Raw genomic sequence first — 15791 nt, forward strand, 5'->3', positions numbered from 1 at the left:
TTCAGCTTGAGAAGATTTTGGAGAAAAAGGAAAAGAGCAAGCAAATGGCCCAATGGTGTATTAAATCATTGTTGGGTTGATGCAAAAAATGAGTAGAAAATTGACTTGATTACTAGTCAATTCCATACTTGTGTAGATTTGATTGAAGACCTTCTTTAGTACTAAGTGATTTGATCATTTGATTTACAGTGAGTTATATAAATTGTGGAAAAAACTTTTATATGTTTTTCATGTGAGAAGTAACCTCGTAAGTTTGCCTACAGGATCCTTTTCCCATTAAGCCTGTAACAATTATATGATACCAATATAAGTACAATATAACATGCGTGATTTAACCGAATATTGGTTAAGTTTAACATATGTAGCTGGCTATCCGCTCTACCTATAATTTCAGGTTAGATCCACCACTGTACCTATTCATTGAGACATGCATTGAGACTGAGCTAATGTCATTCGGACGTAGTATCTAAAAATAGGTTTAATTTTGCTCATGTTGTTCCAATAAAATAGCAGCCGCAAAGGATACTCTTACATTCCTTCTTCATCGCCCCGGAGATAGGAGTAGGAGTTCATCTGAGGTAAGAGAGGCTTTTCCCCTTCAATCTTATTTGTGCATTTTGAAACATTTAGCTGCCAGAAACCCCTCCCTCCCTCCAGTACACTGGGGATTCATTAATCTCCATCTGAGGACTCCAACCCATTGACATTCTTATTGTCATGATATCGTCTCATCCCCACTACCTTCATGCTCATTATGAAATTCACAAGCAAACTTCGGCTTAACCGCTTAACAAACATGCCCACATGTTAATGTACAATTTGTTGCACGGTATCTTGGATGACTTGCAGCTTGAAGATTTATGCAATGATCGTGTCATATGTTAATACATGTTGAGATCGGTTTCCATACCATGGTTAGACACACATTGTTCGAAATGTGGTCCCATGTAAGGTTTGGATTTTGCTGGCTCTAGATTGGCAACGCGGTGTCCTATTGGAGAGTGAGGTGCAGTGGGATGGGTTGAAGGACAAAAATTTTGGGAAGAGAAATTTTCGCTATTCAATATTAGTTTTATATATTAGACATAGATGAGGCATATGTATGGGCCATTCCCTTTGTTGTTATTATTTATAAATATTCAAGTATTTGTTACATTTCATATTGATCCTCTCTCGGGTACACTTCAGTCAAATTAGGAGCTATAGAGATCCAATATGTCCCGGGCGACTGACATTGTCTGGTAAATATACTTCACCATCTTGTTTTGGTAAACCTTATTATAAAATTTATGATGGATTTATATTGGTTATTATCTAATAATTAAAAAAAAATCCACTAGGTTATCTTGAGCTTCTCACAAGGCAAGAGACACAATACCAAAATTATATGGACACAAGCTCAAATGCAGTTGTGGTCCAAACACATCAATAGGGGGAAAAAGACCGTTCTGAAATTTTATATGGGGTATGGCTGTAACTGTATCATTTGTTTTTTTAGGGAACAAAAGAGGCGCAGGGCCTCTACTGAGATTTTATTAAAAAGTAACCAAGAAGATTACAAGTAAAAACAGCAGAGTTACAAAAGACTAGGATACAGAAGGTGGGGAGGGGTAAGATTCATGACACACAAAAAGAGAGAACGGTATCATCTGTTACTGTTGTGATAACTACAATCCACGAAAAATATTGTTACCCCACAAAGGAGGATCGTAAAGTCCATTGCTCTGTGTGCAACCCTGCAACCTTGAGTACCTCCAATTACAATTGAATGAAACAGTGATGGTATGCATTGACAAATTCTACTTTAGTTAGAGGTGCATGTTTTACAATTCTCAGTATCGAGCAAATGATGCAAGATACACAATATATGCAATAGATAAATAATTTCTACACTTGGCGTTGATTTGTTTTCCAGCCATGTTTTTTATTTTATGATCTCCCGTTGTGAGTGTGTTTTAGGCTTTTAGCTACCCTGCATTACTGTTCACTTTTGTGTGCGCATTGGGTGTGTTGTCACATTGTTTTGAGGGAGTATTTTGCATAGTTTTAACAACTAGTAATTTTGAATATGGTCTTGTTAACCATTTTTTGACAGGTTTGGTTAGAACTAATCTGTCAATTTTTTGCACTCAATTAATCATGGAGCATCAATGGCTTGTCCTCGCTCTAGATGCCGCCACCAGTCTAGCGGCGCAGCGTCCGCGGCCGCCCACAACCGCCATTCACTGTCTTGAACCTCTCCGACACAATAGCCCCCGCCTCCTATTGGCTCCAGTGGGTCACCCCACCGCCCATTACCGTTGCCACCACTAATCCGCGCCATCTGGCCTGAGCTTCCGTGCCACCTGCACTATCTAATCGGCCTCATCATCTCCACACACGTCATACGTGGAAAATATCAAAGTTTTTAAAGGTTACTCTCTCGGTCGAAAAATAACTAGACATCTTGGTTTTTAAAAAGGTTTAAATTTCGATAAATTATATAAAAAAATATATTTTAAAAGTTACTCTCCTGGTCTAAAAATAACTAGACATGCCAAAATTTTTTTTTAAAGTTTTAAAGTTTGATAAATTATAAAAAAATTATATTTATAACACAAAATAAATATCAGCAAATTAATCATGACATACTTTTGTTGTAATAAACTTATTTTAGAATATAAATTTAATATTGGTCATGTCTGCTTGTCTTATAATCCATACTTTTCAGCTTGTTTTTTCAGTCGGAATAGTATTTTTTTCTCGGAATATTGTTTTGATTTTTTTTTCAGCGAAGCGATCGGGCCATTGTTTCTGTAAAGTTAACTAAATCAAGAATTCATAAATAATTCCTGAAGAAACGATATTGGTACGGAGGAAGCGGGCGCACGCGAGCAGGGTGGGTTGCTCAGGAATGGCAGGAGCAGGATCTCGGGCACACGGCGGACCGAAGGAAGAATGTCGCACGTGGCCCTGTCTCCGCCGCGCCCCGCTCCTCCCCCTCACAGCCTCACAGGTCACAGCACAGGCTCCCAGCCTCCCGCGTCTGGAGCCCGGAGTCCGGACACGCGCTCGAGGCCTCCCGCGCGGTCCCGCCTCCGGCAACGATGCCCGCCGCCGCGCGCCCTGCGTCCGCCCACCTCCTCCTACTCGTCCCGCTCCCTTCTCCTCCCCGCCTTTCAAATCCCGCCCCGACCCGCAGACTCTACGCCCTCGCCCCCGCCCGCCGCCCTGCGGCGGCGGCCGTGCGCGCGCGCCGCGAATCCTCTCCTCCCTCCGCGCCCTCCCCTCCCGCCGCCCCGGCCGACTCGCTCGACTGCGTCGGCACTGGCTCGGATGTCGAGTGCTTCGTCGACGCCGGCGCCGAAGACGCCGCTAGTCCCCTTCTTCCCACGTGCTCCCCAGCCCCAGGCGCGTCCAAGGACGATGGGAAGAGCGAGGGCGACGACGCGGCGGTCTCGGCTTCATCCCCTGGGGGGAGGGAGCTCTGGGAGTGGGCATCCCTGGTGTCGCCCTTCTTCTTCTGGGGCACGGCTATGGTGGCCATGAAGGGGGTCATCCCCCGCACGGGTCCCTTCTTCGTCGCCGCGCTGCGCCTGCTCCCCGCGGGCGCGCTGCTCGTCGCCTTCGCCGCCGCGCGCGGCAGGAAGCAGCCCTCCGGCTGGGAGGCCTGGCTCGCCATCGCCGCGTTCGGACTCATCGACGCCGCCTGCTTCCAGGCACATAATCGTGGCCATGTTGACAGCTCAAGGCGTTGGTAGTTTTTAGCGTCTGTGCCTGGAGTGTGTCTGTGATTCTTGGAATCTAACGCTGCGGTGTTTGTTCTTGCTTGCTTTCGCAGGGCTTTCTCGCGGAGGGATTGCAGAAGACGTCGGCTGGGCTCGGGAGCGTAAGGCGAAATCCAAACTCCCGCTGTGTTCTTTAGCTCATCATCAGGCAAGCATTTGCCTGGTCGTCTTGGCCCGGTGAGCTGGTAGCACTTACGAAGCTCAATTCTCCATTCCAGGTCATCATTGACTCTCAGCCATTGACGGTTGCTATCCTTGCGTCACTGTTCTTTGGAGAGTCGATTGGCACGATAGGAGTTGGAGGGCTCGTGCTGGGTGTCGTGGGGCTCTTACTTCTCGAGGTTTGCCTTCTGCTGATGCTAGTTCAAACTTTTCATATGCAGTAGACAGTTTAGCAATCTTGAGACCTGAATATTGATTATAGTGACAAAAGTTTGATTGTTCATATTCTATTTTCTCCATGTTGAAGTGCAAGGCAAACATTCATGCATATATATATGCTCTTTATTATGCAATATTTTGGTCCACACCTTAACTGATTTGGTGTTTAAAACAATTGTCTTCTGCAAACGTTCTATATTCTTCTCCACTGTTTCTATGTCAAGTGTATATTTACAGCACATATCATCTGTAAAATGTTCAAAAATGGTTTATGGTCATTTTGAACTTTTTGAAATTCAGGTCGTGAATGCCAAGTAAAGCCCTTTTTTAACAAATAATTTGCTTCTATTTATGGATTATGCCGTGCACTATAACTGAATTTTTTGTCTCCCCTTTCATTGGTTTTTTTTTTTGCTAGGTTCCAGCATTGTCAATTGAAGGAAATGACACAACAATCTGGGGAAGTGGGGAATGGTTGATGTTCCTCTCAGCTCAAAGCATGGCAGTTGGAACTATCATGGTCCGCTGGGTGTCAAAGTACTCTGATCCAATTATGGCAACAGGATGGGTATATTATCCACAGATGAACAATCAGTCCATGTTATGTCTTAGTTTATGTCACATGCGCCAAAGCTCTGCCATGCTATTGGTTATGTTGCTTCAAGTTAGCCTTTTTATAGTCTATTTTGGCAAATGATTTTGCATGTTTCCTGAAATTGTTAATTTAGTTAGTTCATTCTGCAGAATGCAATGTATATAGCATTTGTTGTTATTATAATTGCAAAGATTATTGCATACACATGTAGTTCCAATAATATTTACCAATGTAGTTGAAGGCAGATGCATAGATTGCAAAACAGAATTGCATTTGTTATTTTGTTGATATTCTTAAAGGTACCTAGGCTTCTCAACTTCTTTAATGTCCCTTGTTCCATAGAATGAAGATGTTACCTTTAATGCATGTTGTTGAAATTTTCACCCTTCTATGGGATGATTTTAGTGGTCCTTGCAATTAGTATCAAATCTGGCATTACCTCATTATAATACTAACATCAACATTATGACAGCACATGATTATAGGTGGGCTTCCTTTGCTGGTTATATCTGTTCTTAATCATGATCCTGCTCTGAGTGGCCATATTCAAGATCTTACATGGAGCGACATATTAGCACTTGGCTATACATCTATATTTGGCAGTGCTCTCAGCTACGGTGTATACTTCTACAATGCTACTAGGGGTATGATTCTCTCATACTAGTCCAATGCTATTTTCATGATTCACTCTGAAAGGTATCCCACATAACTAGTTCTTTGTCATTTTTTCAGGTAGCTTAACCACACTTAGTTCTCTCACTTTCTTGACCCCCATGTTTGCATCCGTTTTCGGGTAAGATCCTTATGAGGATGTTGTGCTACCTGATTTTTAGTTTTCACACAATGTTATCTTGACTCCTTGCCACCTCTTTGCTGTTCAGGTACCTGTACCTGGGTGAGACCTTCTCACCAGTACAGCTTGGTGGTGCGCTTCTCACACTGGTTGCCATCTACATGGTCAACTACAAAAGCATTATAGGTGAGAAATAAGAGGCTATCACATACTTGTGTGGTTTCTATCACATAAGGGTGGCTGGGTGCTGCATGCAGCACCCATAGCCACCTATTGGGTTCAGGAATCTGAAGATTAAGTACAATCATGAAGGCAAATTATCGGATTGGAGAGAGATGTGCTCTGTTTCAGGTTTAGACTGAAAATGCAGTATAAAGTGGCACAAAACAAAACAGGTTCCATCAGTTCCTTCGACATTACTATTAGATTTCTTGGTTATGTCATCGCATGCTTCTAGGTTAGTCAGCAGCCTTTTTCTCTGTTATGTGGAGCTGAGAAAAAAATATAATTTATAGGATGCTTCCACATTGTACTTGATATGCATTATCAGCTAGGGAGCTAGGGGGATGGAACCCACCCCCCCCCCCCCCCCCCCCCCCCCCCCCCCCCTGCCTCCAGCATTGTGCAATGGCCAGAGCATGGAAATAGTTGGAAGGAAGGCTCATTTGTATATATGAATTCACTCCATTTCAAATATATGCTAGAATTTTTGCGTGCCATGCGCATCCTACCAGGTAGACACTGGAGAATTTCTTAAGCAAGTGGTGTCACACAGTATTCAAGTGATACTAAGTAGCGAGTGTCGTGATTACTAAAGTGAAATAAGAACTTTGTGATTACATAAATAAGTTCAATATAATCAATCAAATCTTATTAACATTTCTTGGGTCATCAATATCTGCAATTTAGAAAGTTCAATGCAAAACACATTAAAATTCGCTATTGTTCAATCCACTAATATTTGCAATTGCCTTCTTGGAGCATCACCATTTCTTTCCATCGGTTCGCTGTCATCTTCCAAGCTCTAGGTCAGAGTTTGCTTTTGTGTACTCTTGATAGAGACCCCTGCATTGACTTCCATTAACAGAGGCAATTTAACTTAAGAGTTGAATATCTCAAGGACCAATTTTTTGTTTGGTCTTAACTATGTGAAAGATATCCCACATAACAAGTTCTTTGCATTTTTCATGATTCACTCTAAAAGGTATCCACCATTACTAGTTCTTTGTTTATTTTTTTTGGGTAGCTTAACCACACTTAGTTCTCTCACTTTCTTGACCCCCATGGTTGCATCCATTTTCATGTAAGATCCTTTGGAGCATGTTGTGCTACCTGAATTTCAGTTTTCAATTTTCACACAATGTTATCTTGACTGGCCTTGGCACCTCCATCATGTTCAGGTATTTGTATGTGTGTGAGACATGAGATGCTGCCTAGATGTGCGGGGCAATAGGAGTTCTTGAAATTTATAGAACTTGCAGTGGATTACAGGACTGGAGGACTGGTCTAACCACCAGAAATCTGACTAGATGTTCGGTACTAGGTAACGGGAAAAAACGTGAGTGGAGAGGGGTTACATCTATTTAATTGATTTTACTTGTTATCAAGGGTTGTTGGATACGTAGTAAGTTCATTCCTCCCAAATTCTACAATCACAAACATAAGAACAAGTAGATCGGGGCAAATCATTCAAAAGTCAACTTGCACATCAAGAACAAGCAAAGAAGACATGTGTTTTGTTTATCGAAGTTCAGATTCACCTCCATAAATCACACTCCTACTGAGGAGCTCCCAAGGGAGCCGTGCCTCTTCCAACCACTTGCCCTCGCCAAAGAACCCATAAAGATCGACCTTGGCCTTTCACTACCTTGATTTCTTCCATTGTGGAGGAAAAAACAAAAGCTTCACCTCCAGGGGAAAACGTCTAACTAGGACGGGGTATCCCAATCCGCCCATTTCGGAGGCCTAACCAGACGAAGGTACCTCATCTACTTGACCTATAAGGCATCATAGGATGCACTTAGAAACCGATTCAATCTGTAAAGATCCAACTAGATCTTTTAACAAACTAGGAAACCAACCTATCCCATCAGACCTTTCCATTGTAAAACCCTACGTCAAAGGGCCTCTAGTCCAACTGGTTAGAACGTCCCAGCGGTACTCCTCAGGTCCTGGGCTTTTCCCTCCGCAGGTCTAGTTTTTTTTTAACCCTACTTCCAAGCTATACAAAGAGGCTTAGGGTGCCCTACGGAGAGGCCGAAGTTCATTGTCATAAATGTCATCCCACCACCCCACCCTTGCAACCAACACATGGCGCACAGTAAGGAGGCTCCTTCACTGGACGTAATGTACCTCACACCCATGCTAATATAGATCTGTGCATGTGTGTTACCCCTCTCTGATTCGCTATGCGTGATATGCCGATCACTAGTCGGATGCAAAATTCACTGACAACGCCGTGCTCGGGGAGGAGGCTAGGAGGGCTTGGGTGGTGCAGTATGGCAGACGGGCAGGCCGTCAGGGACGGTGCGAGCGGTAGATGGGCAGGATCAGGAATGACGCGGGGGCGGCGCCTGAGAGTTTCCGGCGCGAACGAGGGGGATAATGTGGGAAACGGTAGGATGTAGCCTGATTTGGTAGGCCTCCAATTTTTTTTTAGGATAATGATTCTCCATGGGCATCCTATCCGCACGCAGCTTGACCTGCGTAGGACCGGCTCTTATCTCTCTCAAAAAAACCCACTCTGTTCATCTTCCCACCCCCTTCCCTCACCGGCTTCCGTTCCATCGGACGCGACGCGCCTCTGCCCGAGCAGCACCCCCGCCCCCGCACACGCCGCGCCTCTACCCGAACCGCGCGCGCCCCTCCTGTGTCGCGCCCCTGGCCACGCGCGTGTCCCGGCTGCGCCGCGCTCCATCCTTACCGCACCTCCATTCACTATCACGCTCCACTCTGAGATCCGAGCGCCTCCATCCTTCTCCGGCGCTAGCTCATACAAGACCGACGACCTTCCATCAACTGTCATGCCCCACTCCGAGACCCAGAGCAGCAGCGAGATTCGAGCACCTCCATCCTTCTCCGGCACCAGCTCGTGCAAGACCGGTGGCCTTCCATCCACTGCCGTGCCCCACTCCGAGATCCGGAGCAGCGAGACCCGGAGCGGCGAGATCCGAGCACCTCCATCCTTCTCCGGCGTCAGCTCGTGCAAGACCGGCAACCTCCTCCCACTCTCCACGCTGACGAGCCTCCATTCGCCCAAGTAGGAAGAAGATGTTGCACTGAAAGCATGTTACAAGGGTATGTTTCAAGTGTTTCAGCTGTTTTTATACACATGTTGCAAGTGTTTCATCTGGATGTTGCAAGTGTTTCATACACATGTTGTAAGTGTTTCAGGTGTTTCATATGCATATTGCAGGTGTTTCATATGGATGTTGCAAGTGTTTTATTTTAATGTTGCAAAAATATATCGGGGATATTGCATGTGTTGCAATGGCTACACACGTATGTTGCAAGTGTATGTTGCAAATGTTTCAGCTATTCCAAACGGATGTTGCAACTGTGTTTATTTGGATGTTGCAAAGTATATCTGGATATTCCATGTGTTACAATGGCTTCACATGTATGTTGCTAATTTATGTTCTAAATGTTTCATTTGTTTTCAAACCTGTGTTGCAAGTGTTTTCTTGTGGATGTTGCAAAACTAGTTTTGGAGGTTGCAAAAGTACATCTGCTTTTCAAATTCCCGCGTGCGCGTGCAAAACAGAGCGAGCGGGACTGCGTGCGCGCGTGGAAAGGAGCGGGCGGGACGGTCCCATAGGGCCCGCGCGCGTGCAACGGAGCGGGCGGGGTGGCGCATGAAACAGAGTGGGGCGGGGCGGACCTGCCACGAGTCCGAGCGAACGAGGTGGAGCAGGGAGCTGCGTCCAGACGCGACGTTCTGTTCGGACGTTCGGGTGCTAGGCGTTTCGATTTTTTTAAGCCAAATAAGGGCCGTGTACCCTATGTTTTTAGGCCCACCTCTCAAAAAATGAGTTTGAGGTTCAAGTAGGTACATTAGATTAACTTTCGCGAATGTCTGTTGAGAGACATCTAATAAAATTAGAATTTTAACAAGATTAGTATGGTGGCCCTTGTTCAAGGATGACATGAAAAAGTTGAGAAATGGTCCGTATTTTTTTAGTTTCTAACTTATCCTTTTTTTTGCTGATTCGAATTCGCAGTATTCACAATGAAGCCCTTACAGAATGCTTAGTCGCACTGAAACGATTATGGCCTCGTGCTCTCGTGTCTGATGTCGATTAAACTGCCATGTGCAAAATATATCAACACTCATTTGGACGTATAAAGTTACTAGTTCTATTTGGTAATTTTATGCAGAACTTCGCAAATATCACAGGTTATGCTGTCTCTTTCTGTAACTCATTCGTTTTCAACTTTGCAGCGATGCCTGTTTTTTTCACACTGCAGCTTCACAGGCACTGTTCTTAGGGTGACCAACGAGGCACTGACAGAAATCTTTACAATCAATTAAAATGGAAAGCCTGACATTCATAAATCTAGTCATGATACAAAAACTAACATTTCTTTTGTTTCGTTGGACTTCGCTTCTTTGCACTAAAAACAGTAATAGCAAGCGCTGTGATAATCGTCATGCTGAATTGCAATTTAGTATTGGGTTTCCCACGAAGGAAGTTATGCAGCTGCCTTGCTCTTCTAGACTTCCCTATTTGAAGCACAACTCAATCGTACAGCGATCAGGATGAAAGCGTGTGCATACAACTGCCTTACTTGTAGAAGAGAATGAAATTGTCATCAACAAGATTCAGGTTCAACTAGAGTCCTCGTAAGCAGTTTCATCCTGGACTAACATTCTCGAGGGCACTAAAGTTCACAAGCAACAGCTACAATATGGATCCAACCACACATTGGATACCAAATTAGTTGCAAAACTTTTGTACAGATCAGTTACATCTTCTGCCAAGAAACAAGAAACAGAAAACCTTTTTGAGTGCCGACATGTTTGGTATTCGCTGCAGTAAACTCAAGTATAAATCTATCCTGCGATTGTTAGACTCACCTTACCAGCGCACTGTACTGTAAACGTTTCGCTACCGTTGTTGGTGGTGTAAGTAATATTAGTAGCTTCAAACTGAACCCATGTGGTTCTTTGCAAGCTACTCCAGATCAGTGGTTCACATGGGGTGAGTGATGAAGAAGTTGAAGTCATGGTGCTGGACTCCAAGCTGCTTCAACCAAGAGTCCGCTGCACCGAAGAGGACGTCCATCTTTCTGTGATCTCCTGTTATGGGGTTGGTCCAGAGGGAACCTTGTATCTTGTGTGCTGCGAGGCCAAATGGAGGCAGTGATACAGTGTTGCTCTTTTTATCCATATGGCCATTTTGTTTGCCGTTGGCAACTGGATGGCAACAATCATTGGTCATGGTCTCAAGCCCGTGATCTGTAAGAAACATAACACATGTTACTGTGGTTTGAAAACAGTACTACTGGTGCATCTGCAATTAAGGATATGGTGCATTATCAAATAATAACTGCCGGAAAGTCAATGTCTTAACATGCAAAGCGTAGTCAAGTTCAAAGATCTGGCTTGATTTGGACTCTAATATCATTATTTGTTTTCTTAGGAAGGACAGCTGGTGAACCTAGGTGCTTTTGCACATATCGCAATCCAAGCAAGTTTTCTCCAAAGATGTGTCTATGAACAACTCTTCCTCCATGTTAGCATAGGTATTTTTAGTCTTCAAGGAACAACTGCATGTCTAAGAATAAATACTAAAGTCATGGAACATGACAAGGCAGTTTCTTTCCTTCTCTTTACTGAGCAAAGAACTGCTGCCACCAACTTTTTGTTTAAGTGGTTTCCTTAACTATACACTTAAAAGCTAAGACATGAAGCCTTTTGAAACCAACGTTGACAAACTGGATGCAAAATAGCAAGATGAACAAAGCCTTCGGAAACTCTCATACTCTTGTAAGCTAAGCCATCAATTGATTTAAGAATAGTGTGGCATACCAACTGGTATGCAGTATAAAGCACATCATTAAGTTATATAATATGAATCTTTCAAGATATAGAAATGTAACTGAAGCATCAGTTGTACCTTTTCCAAATATATAATTCATTGTTTGAAAACTAAAGACCACTCAACCAACCAGTTACAAGAAGAATGAGAAAGCAACAGTTTAAATTCCTTTCTTCTGGTCTAGGCCACCAGATTGCCATTCCTCTTTCTTAGTGTACATTATGCAATATATCGATGGCTCAGGGAAATCTTTTCTAAGGTACACAGACATGAGAAATACTCTTTCCTGTGAATGATAATAATGTTGCAATAGATATCATGTGATTTGAGCTTGAGCAAATGGTAACTTTTTCACTCATTAAGCCCTAATGTTTTATATGCAAATAAGTTCTAACTCACAACAGAACAGAAGTATTGGAAGACTAGATATTTATTAGAATACTGCACTAGAGGAAAGGAGCTGTCATTATATCCTGTAATCATGCTCTTCCAGGTACAACCAAGTTTGAAATTTCAACCAATATGCCAACACAAATATCCTAAACATCGTAAAAGAGAAATCAACTCAAGGCCCTAAAAAATATGAAGATTGTTGATAACAATTTCAACGGTTATACAATGTCTGTGTGGCATTGGTACAGAAGCCTATTAGAATAATCAAATTATCGTGCCAGAAGAATTTATCAAAATGGTAGAGTTTAGTGTCTGATACTCTGATGTGCAACAAACATGCCTTGAAACAAAACACAAGGAGGAAAACATACCTTGAAACGAGGACGAAATGGTATGGTAAGTTAGGAAGCATGCAGATAAATCCTTCACGCTGCGCTGGTAAGGAATGTGGTATATAGGGTACCTAGTTAAAGTAGAAGACGTGAATGATAATGCTAACTGCTATCATCACTGAAAAGGAAATCAACCAAGAATCGATTTCTGAACCTAGAAATAACGGTATGCAACTGCTTCATTCAATCTATAAAACTATTTGCAAAGAGGAAAGCTAAACAAGAATGATCTTATTTACGAAACTACTAGATAATATAACTATTTCATCAACTAATTTTTGTTCTTTCAGAAGAACATAAGCAGTGGACATAAATTTGATCATACCAGGCAACTGACATCCAGCTAACAGGCGAAAGGTCAGCACTCTTCAGTGATGTCAATCCAGGAAAGCCCTGGGATAGTTCATAAACCTAGAAAGAGCAATGATCATGTAAGAAAAGCGATCGAAACCACAGTGGAGATAAGGTCACAGCAAAGCCCATAGGAATTCACCTTGTCAATGAGTGGGACCCTTCCATAAGGTGAACCTACTTCAAAGAACTCAAAGTACAAGTGCCCTGGACGCTTCCTATTGGACCATAACACATCACAGTTGAACAATGATTCATCAGAGGTCGAACTCCAGGATCTTGACATCTTCTCGTTGTCCTCATCATCACTCCAGAAATCCATGCCATTATCTTCACCAAAACTCCTGCAGCAAACAGAGAATTGGATTGGCCTACAGTTCAAAATCACCACGAACTCGAATTCTCCCCTCTAGCAAGGATCTCGCCCATACCTGGATGCAGTCAGGGCCTTGTTGGTGTATAGCTGCATCCCTGACAGGTATGGCACATAGTACTGAACCACTCTCTCCCCTCCTGGGAGCTGCACCGTAGCTCCGGCGCCGTACGCGCTCCACTCGTAGTACTGCTCCCAGAGGTCGGCAAGATTGAAGTACTCGACGCTGTCCATCTCAGCGTGGTGCCAGGCATCGGTCGGCAATCGTCCATTCGTCTGGATCAAAATGAACAAGGGATTCTGTAATTTGTTTTTTATTATCTGAACGCCCCATGCGATACGCTCATATGACACCGGATGCAGACACCCACCAAGTAGTACTAACTAACGGCCCTACATATGATCCATCACCCAACCCAAGAAGCATTAATGGAACAGTTTGACACAAAGGAAACCGAATTCAAGATGGCAGGGCAGGAATCACCGCAGCGTGCATCGCAACTTTCCAGCTAGCAAGACTGGTATCGTGCAAACAATCCTCCAAATAAAGAAGGGGGAAAAAAGAAGAGTACTAGCGTACTGTTGTTACCAGCAATTTGGCATGATGGGCATTTACCGTCAGAAAACGCAGAACGATGCATCAGTAAAAAAGTTGAGCCGTAATATAACGAGTAAAAGAAAGCCCATCTTTTCCACCCCACCACACTAAGCGGTGCAGGCAGAGAAAGGAGTAAATGACAAATCCGAAACTCCCAGGACGCCGCAGATCGACGGCGAGCATGCCAAGCCCCGGCCAGAAAGGAGAAAGAACACCGAAGGCGAGAACTTAACGGGGGGCAGTCGCGTCACCTTGGGGAGAATGTGCGTCTCCACGGTGGGGGTGGTGCAGTCCAAGAAGCACTGCAGGTTGGACGGCGGCATCCCCTCCACCCACTGCCCGCCCATGCGCCCCCCCTTCTTTCCCTTCCCTTGCCTCCTCCTCGACTCTCCACACGGCCCTCGTCTCTGCAGTCACAACCCCACAACAATCCGCGGCGCACCAAATCGCTCACGGCAAACCAAGAAGGAACTGAACCGGCAGCAGCAGCAGCAGCAGGGAATCCAACCGAATCTTTCGGCACTCTGCGCCTCTGTGCTACTCTGCAAGAACCAAAACCGTGCCGCTGGGAAGATTGGAGCGCGGAGGAGGAAGACCGGAAGAGGAGCGGACTTTATTCGAGCTGCGGAGGAAGGGAGGGAGCCGGAGGAAGGCAGGAGGAGCAGCGGGGGGCGATATGAAACCGGCTACGGTTTGCTTTGCTTCGCTGTGTGTCCTTCCCTTCTCTCGCTTTACCTTGTCGGACTCCAAACCAAACGCAACGGCGCCCGCGATATCATCCACCCCACGTCACGTAGGAGGAGTACCTGGGGAAGGGAAACGCAGGGAGGCCCAGTCCGTGGGCTGCCTGGACCAGGTAGCCCGCCCAAAGACCCGGTACGGTTTCTTGCGCGGTTTGGGCAGTGTGTTATTTAAGCGGCCTTGTTTAGATACCCTCAAAATTCCAAGTTTTTTCACTCTCTCTTCATTACATCAATTTTTAACCGTTTGCATGGAGCATTAAATGTAGGTAAAAAAAATAACTAATTGCACAGTTTAGTTAGAAATCACGAGATGAATCTTTTGAGCTTAGTTGGTCCACGATTGGACAATATTTACCAAATAAGACGAAAGTGCTACTATTCATCGGGTTGAAATTTTTTTCAATCTAAACAAGGCCCTAGTATATAGTAGTATGGCTATTTCTAGAGGCTATTAAACCTATATGAGTTGTAACCATGGAATCTCCATAAATGATTTCTTTCCAGGTTTGTCTTATCCTCTACACATTTATTCAAACCCTAATAGAACCGTTCTGAATTTAATATTGTCGTTTCCAAAAAACAAAAAATCCCTTGCTTGATTTGAGGAGCATGTTGGAAATTTCTGCTTAGTGGATACCCTAATTGTATCAAGAACCAGAAGTTGACACGGTATGCAATTGTTTTTAGGAAATTTATGAACAATAAATCAAGTGTACGCTGATGTGATGAGCATATATAATCGTCCGTGTGAGCGTATCTTTTCTATAATGATTACAAAATAGATGTTTATGGTGGCCACACAAGACACTCTTATGCATTTGGGGCGATCTGTATAGTAGTGTAACTTTATACTTGTGGATGTATAGAAGGGGCAAATCATTTTCACAAGGAAAACGTGTGGCTAGGCAAAATGCACAAGCAAACCAAAAAGAAAGAGACACTGTCCCTTAGCCATACATATATATCTCACAAAATTCACAAGCAATTAAAAAAAAGAAAGGGACATTCTTCTCCAGACCCTCCACCAGACCTGAAACTATATAACCCAATAACCCGTTTAACTTGCAGCACAAAACCGTTCTCCCTCTTTCGTGACATATTCTAAAAATTTAAGACAACTTAAGAGAACACTCAAATGATATATGTACCCATAAACTATTTCAATTAAAGAGTTTATCCTCAAATCCGATGATTCCTTTTTACCGAACTTTGTCGAATCTAAGCATAGTCATTACATAGAATAAATTATATTTTAGGCCGTGTTTGGCATGACTCTCAGGGGCTCCGGTTCCTCCTCAAAATCACTGCAGCAACACTGTAGCATGGAGCCGTTTTGGATTTCGAGGTAAAAATGAACTGAGAAG

General features: G+C 43.8%; 2 protein-coding genes and 1 non-coding gene across 6 annotated transcripts; 2 read left to right on the top strand and 1 right to left on the bottom strand.

Moving 5' to 3' along the window:
- The first annotated feature begins 2885 nt into the window (after positions 1-2885).
- Positions 2886-6126, top strand: LOC136532431 (WAT1-related protein At3g02690, chloroplastic-like). 2 transcript variants are annotated; one of them, XM_066525052.1, is made up of 7 exons: positions 2886-3716; positions 3821-3868; positions 3986-4108; positions 4567-4716; positions 5216-5387; positions 5476-5536; positions 5625-6126. In XM_066525052.1, the coding sequence occupies exons 1-7, from the start codon at positions 3087-3089 to the stop codon at positions 5731-5733; spliced, it is 1293 nt and encodes a 430-aa protein (XP_066381149.1). In that variant the 5' UTR covers positions 2886-3086; the 3' UTR covers positions 5734-6126. The 2 variants fall into 2 exon arrangements, with proteins under 2 accessions (XP_066381149.1, XP_066381208.1); XM_066525111.1 differs by having other exon boundaries at positions 2889-3698.
- A 3483-nt stretch (positions 6127-9609) lies between these two features.
- Positions 9610-9712, top strand: LOC136512552 (U6 spliceosomal RNA). Its single transcript, XR_010773125.1, has one exon. It is a non-coding gene; the product is annotated as a U6 spliceosomal RNA (small nuclear RNA).
- Positions 9713-9945: 233 nt separating this feature from the next.
- Positions 9946-14513, bottom strand: LOC136532583 (uncharacterized). 3 transcript variants are annotated; one of them, XR_010778289.1, is made up of 7 exons: positions 13936-14513; positions 13145-13362; positions 12856-13057; positions 12688-12773; positions 12342-12433; positions 10619-10994; positions 9946-10510 (listed from the first exon to the last, which is right to left on the bottom strand). XR_010778289.1 is itself a non-coding variant. In XM_066525205.1 (6 exons), exons 1-6 carry the CDS (start codon positions 14029-14031, stop codon positions 10729-10731), a joined length of 960 nt encoding a protein of 319 aa, XP_066381302.1. In that variant the 5' UTR covers positions 14032-14512; the 3' UTR covers positions 9946-10728. The 3 variants fall into 3 exon arrangements, 1 of the variants encoding a protein (XP_066381302.1); XR_010778273.1 differs by having other exon boundaries at positions 10614-10994; XM_066525205.1 differs by having other exon boundaries at positions 9946-10994; positions 13936-14512.
- Positions 14514-15791: the final 1278 nt, after the last annotated feature.

Source organism: Miscanthus floridulus, chromosome 1 (genome assembly GCF_019320115.1).
Source record: "Miscanthus floridulus cultivar M001 chromosome 1, ASM1932011v1, whole genome shotgun sequence".
Classification (NCBI taxonomy): domain Eukaryota; kingdom Viridiplantae; phylum Streptophyta; class Magnoliopsida; order Poales; family Poaceae; genus Miscanthus; species Miscanthus floridulus.

What these genes read in the sequence shown, in the direction of transcription:
- LOC136532431 (XM_066525052.1), top strand. Translation starts at nt 3,087, where the DNA reads ATGCCCGCCGCCGCGCGCCCTGCGTCCGCCCACCTCCTCCTACTCGTC. An exon ending in TGGGGCTCTTACTTCTCGAG is followed by an intron (nt 4,109 to 4,566) that starts GTTTGCCTTCTG and finishes TTTTTTTGCTAG; the next exon opens with GTTCCAGCATTGTCAATTGA. An exon ending in CTTCTACAATGCTACTAGGG is followed by an intron (nt 5,388 to 5,475) that starts GTATGATTCTCT and finishes TCATTTTTTCAG; the next exon opens with GTAGCTTAACCACACTTAGT.
- LOC136532583 (XM_066525205.1), bottom strand. Translation starts at nt 14,031, where the DNA reads ATGGGCGGGCAGTGGGTGGAGGGGATGCCGCCGTCCAACCTGCAGTGC. An exon ending in AGCTGGATGTCAGTTGCCTG is followed by an intron (nt 12,434 to 12,687) that starts GTATGATCAAAT and finishes TACTTTAACTAG; the next exon opens with GTACCCTATATACCACATTC. An exon ending in CATTTCGTCCTCGTTTCAAG is followed by an intron (nt 10,995 to 12,341) that starts GTATGTTTTCCT and finishes TGTTTCTTACAG; the next exon opens with ATCACGGGCTTGAGACCATG.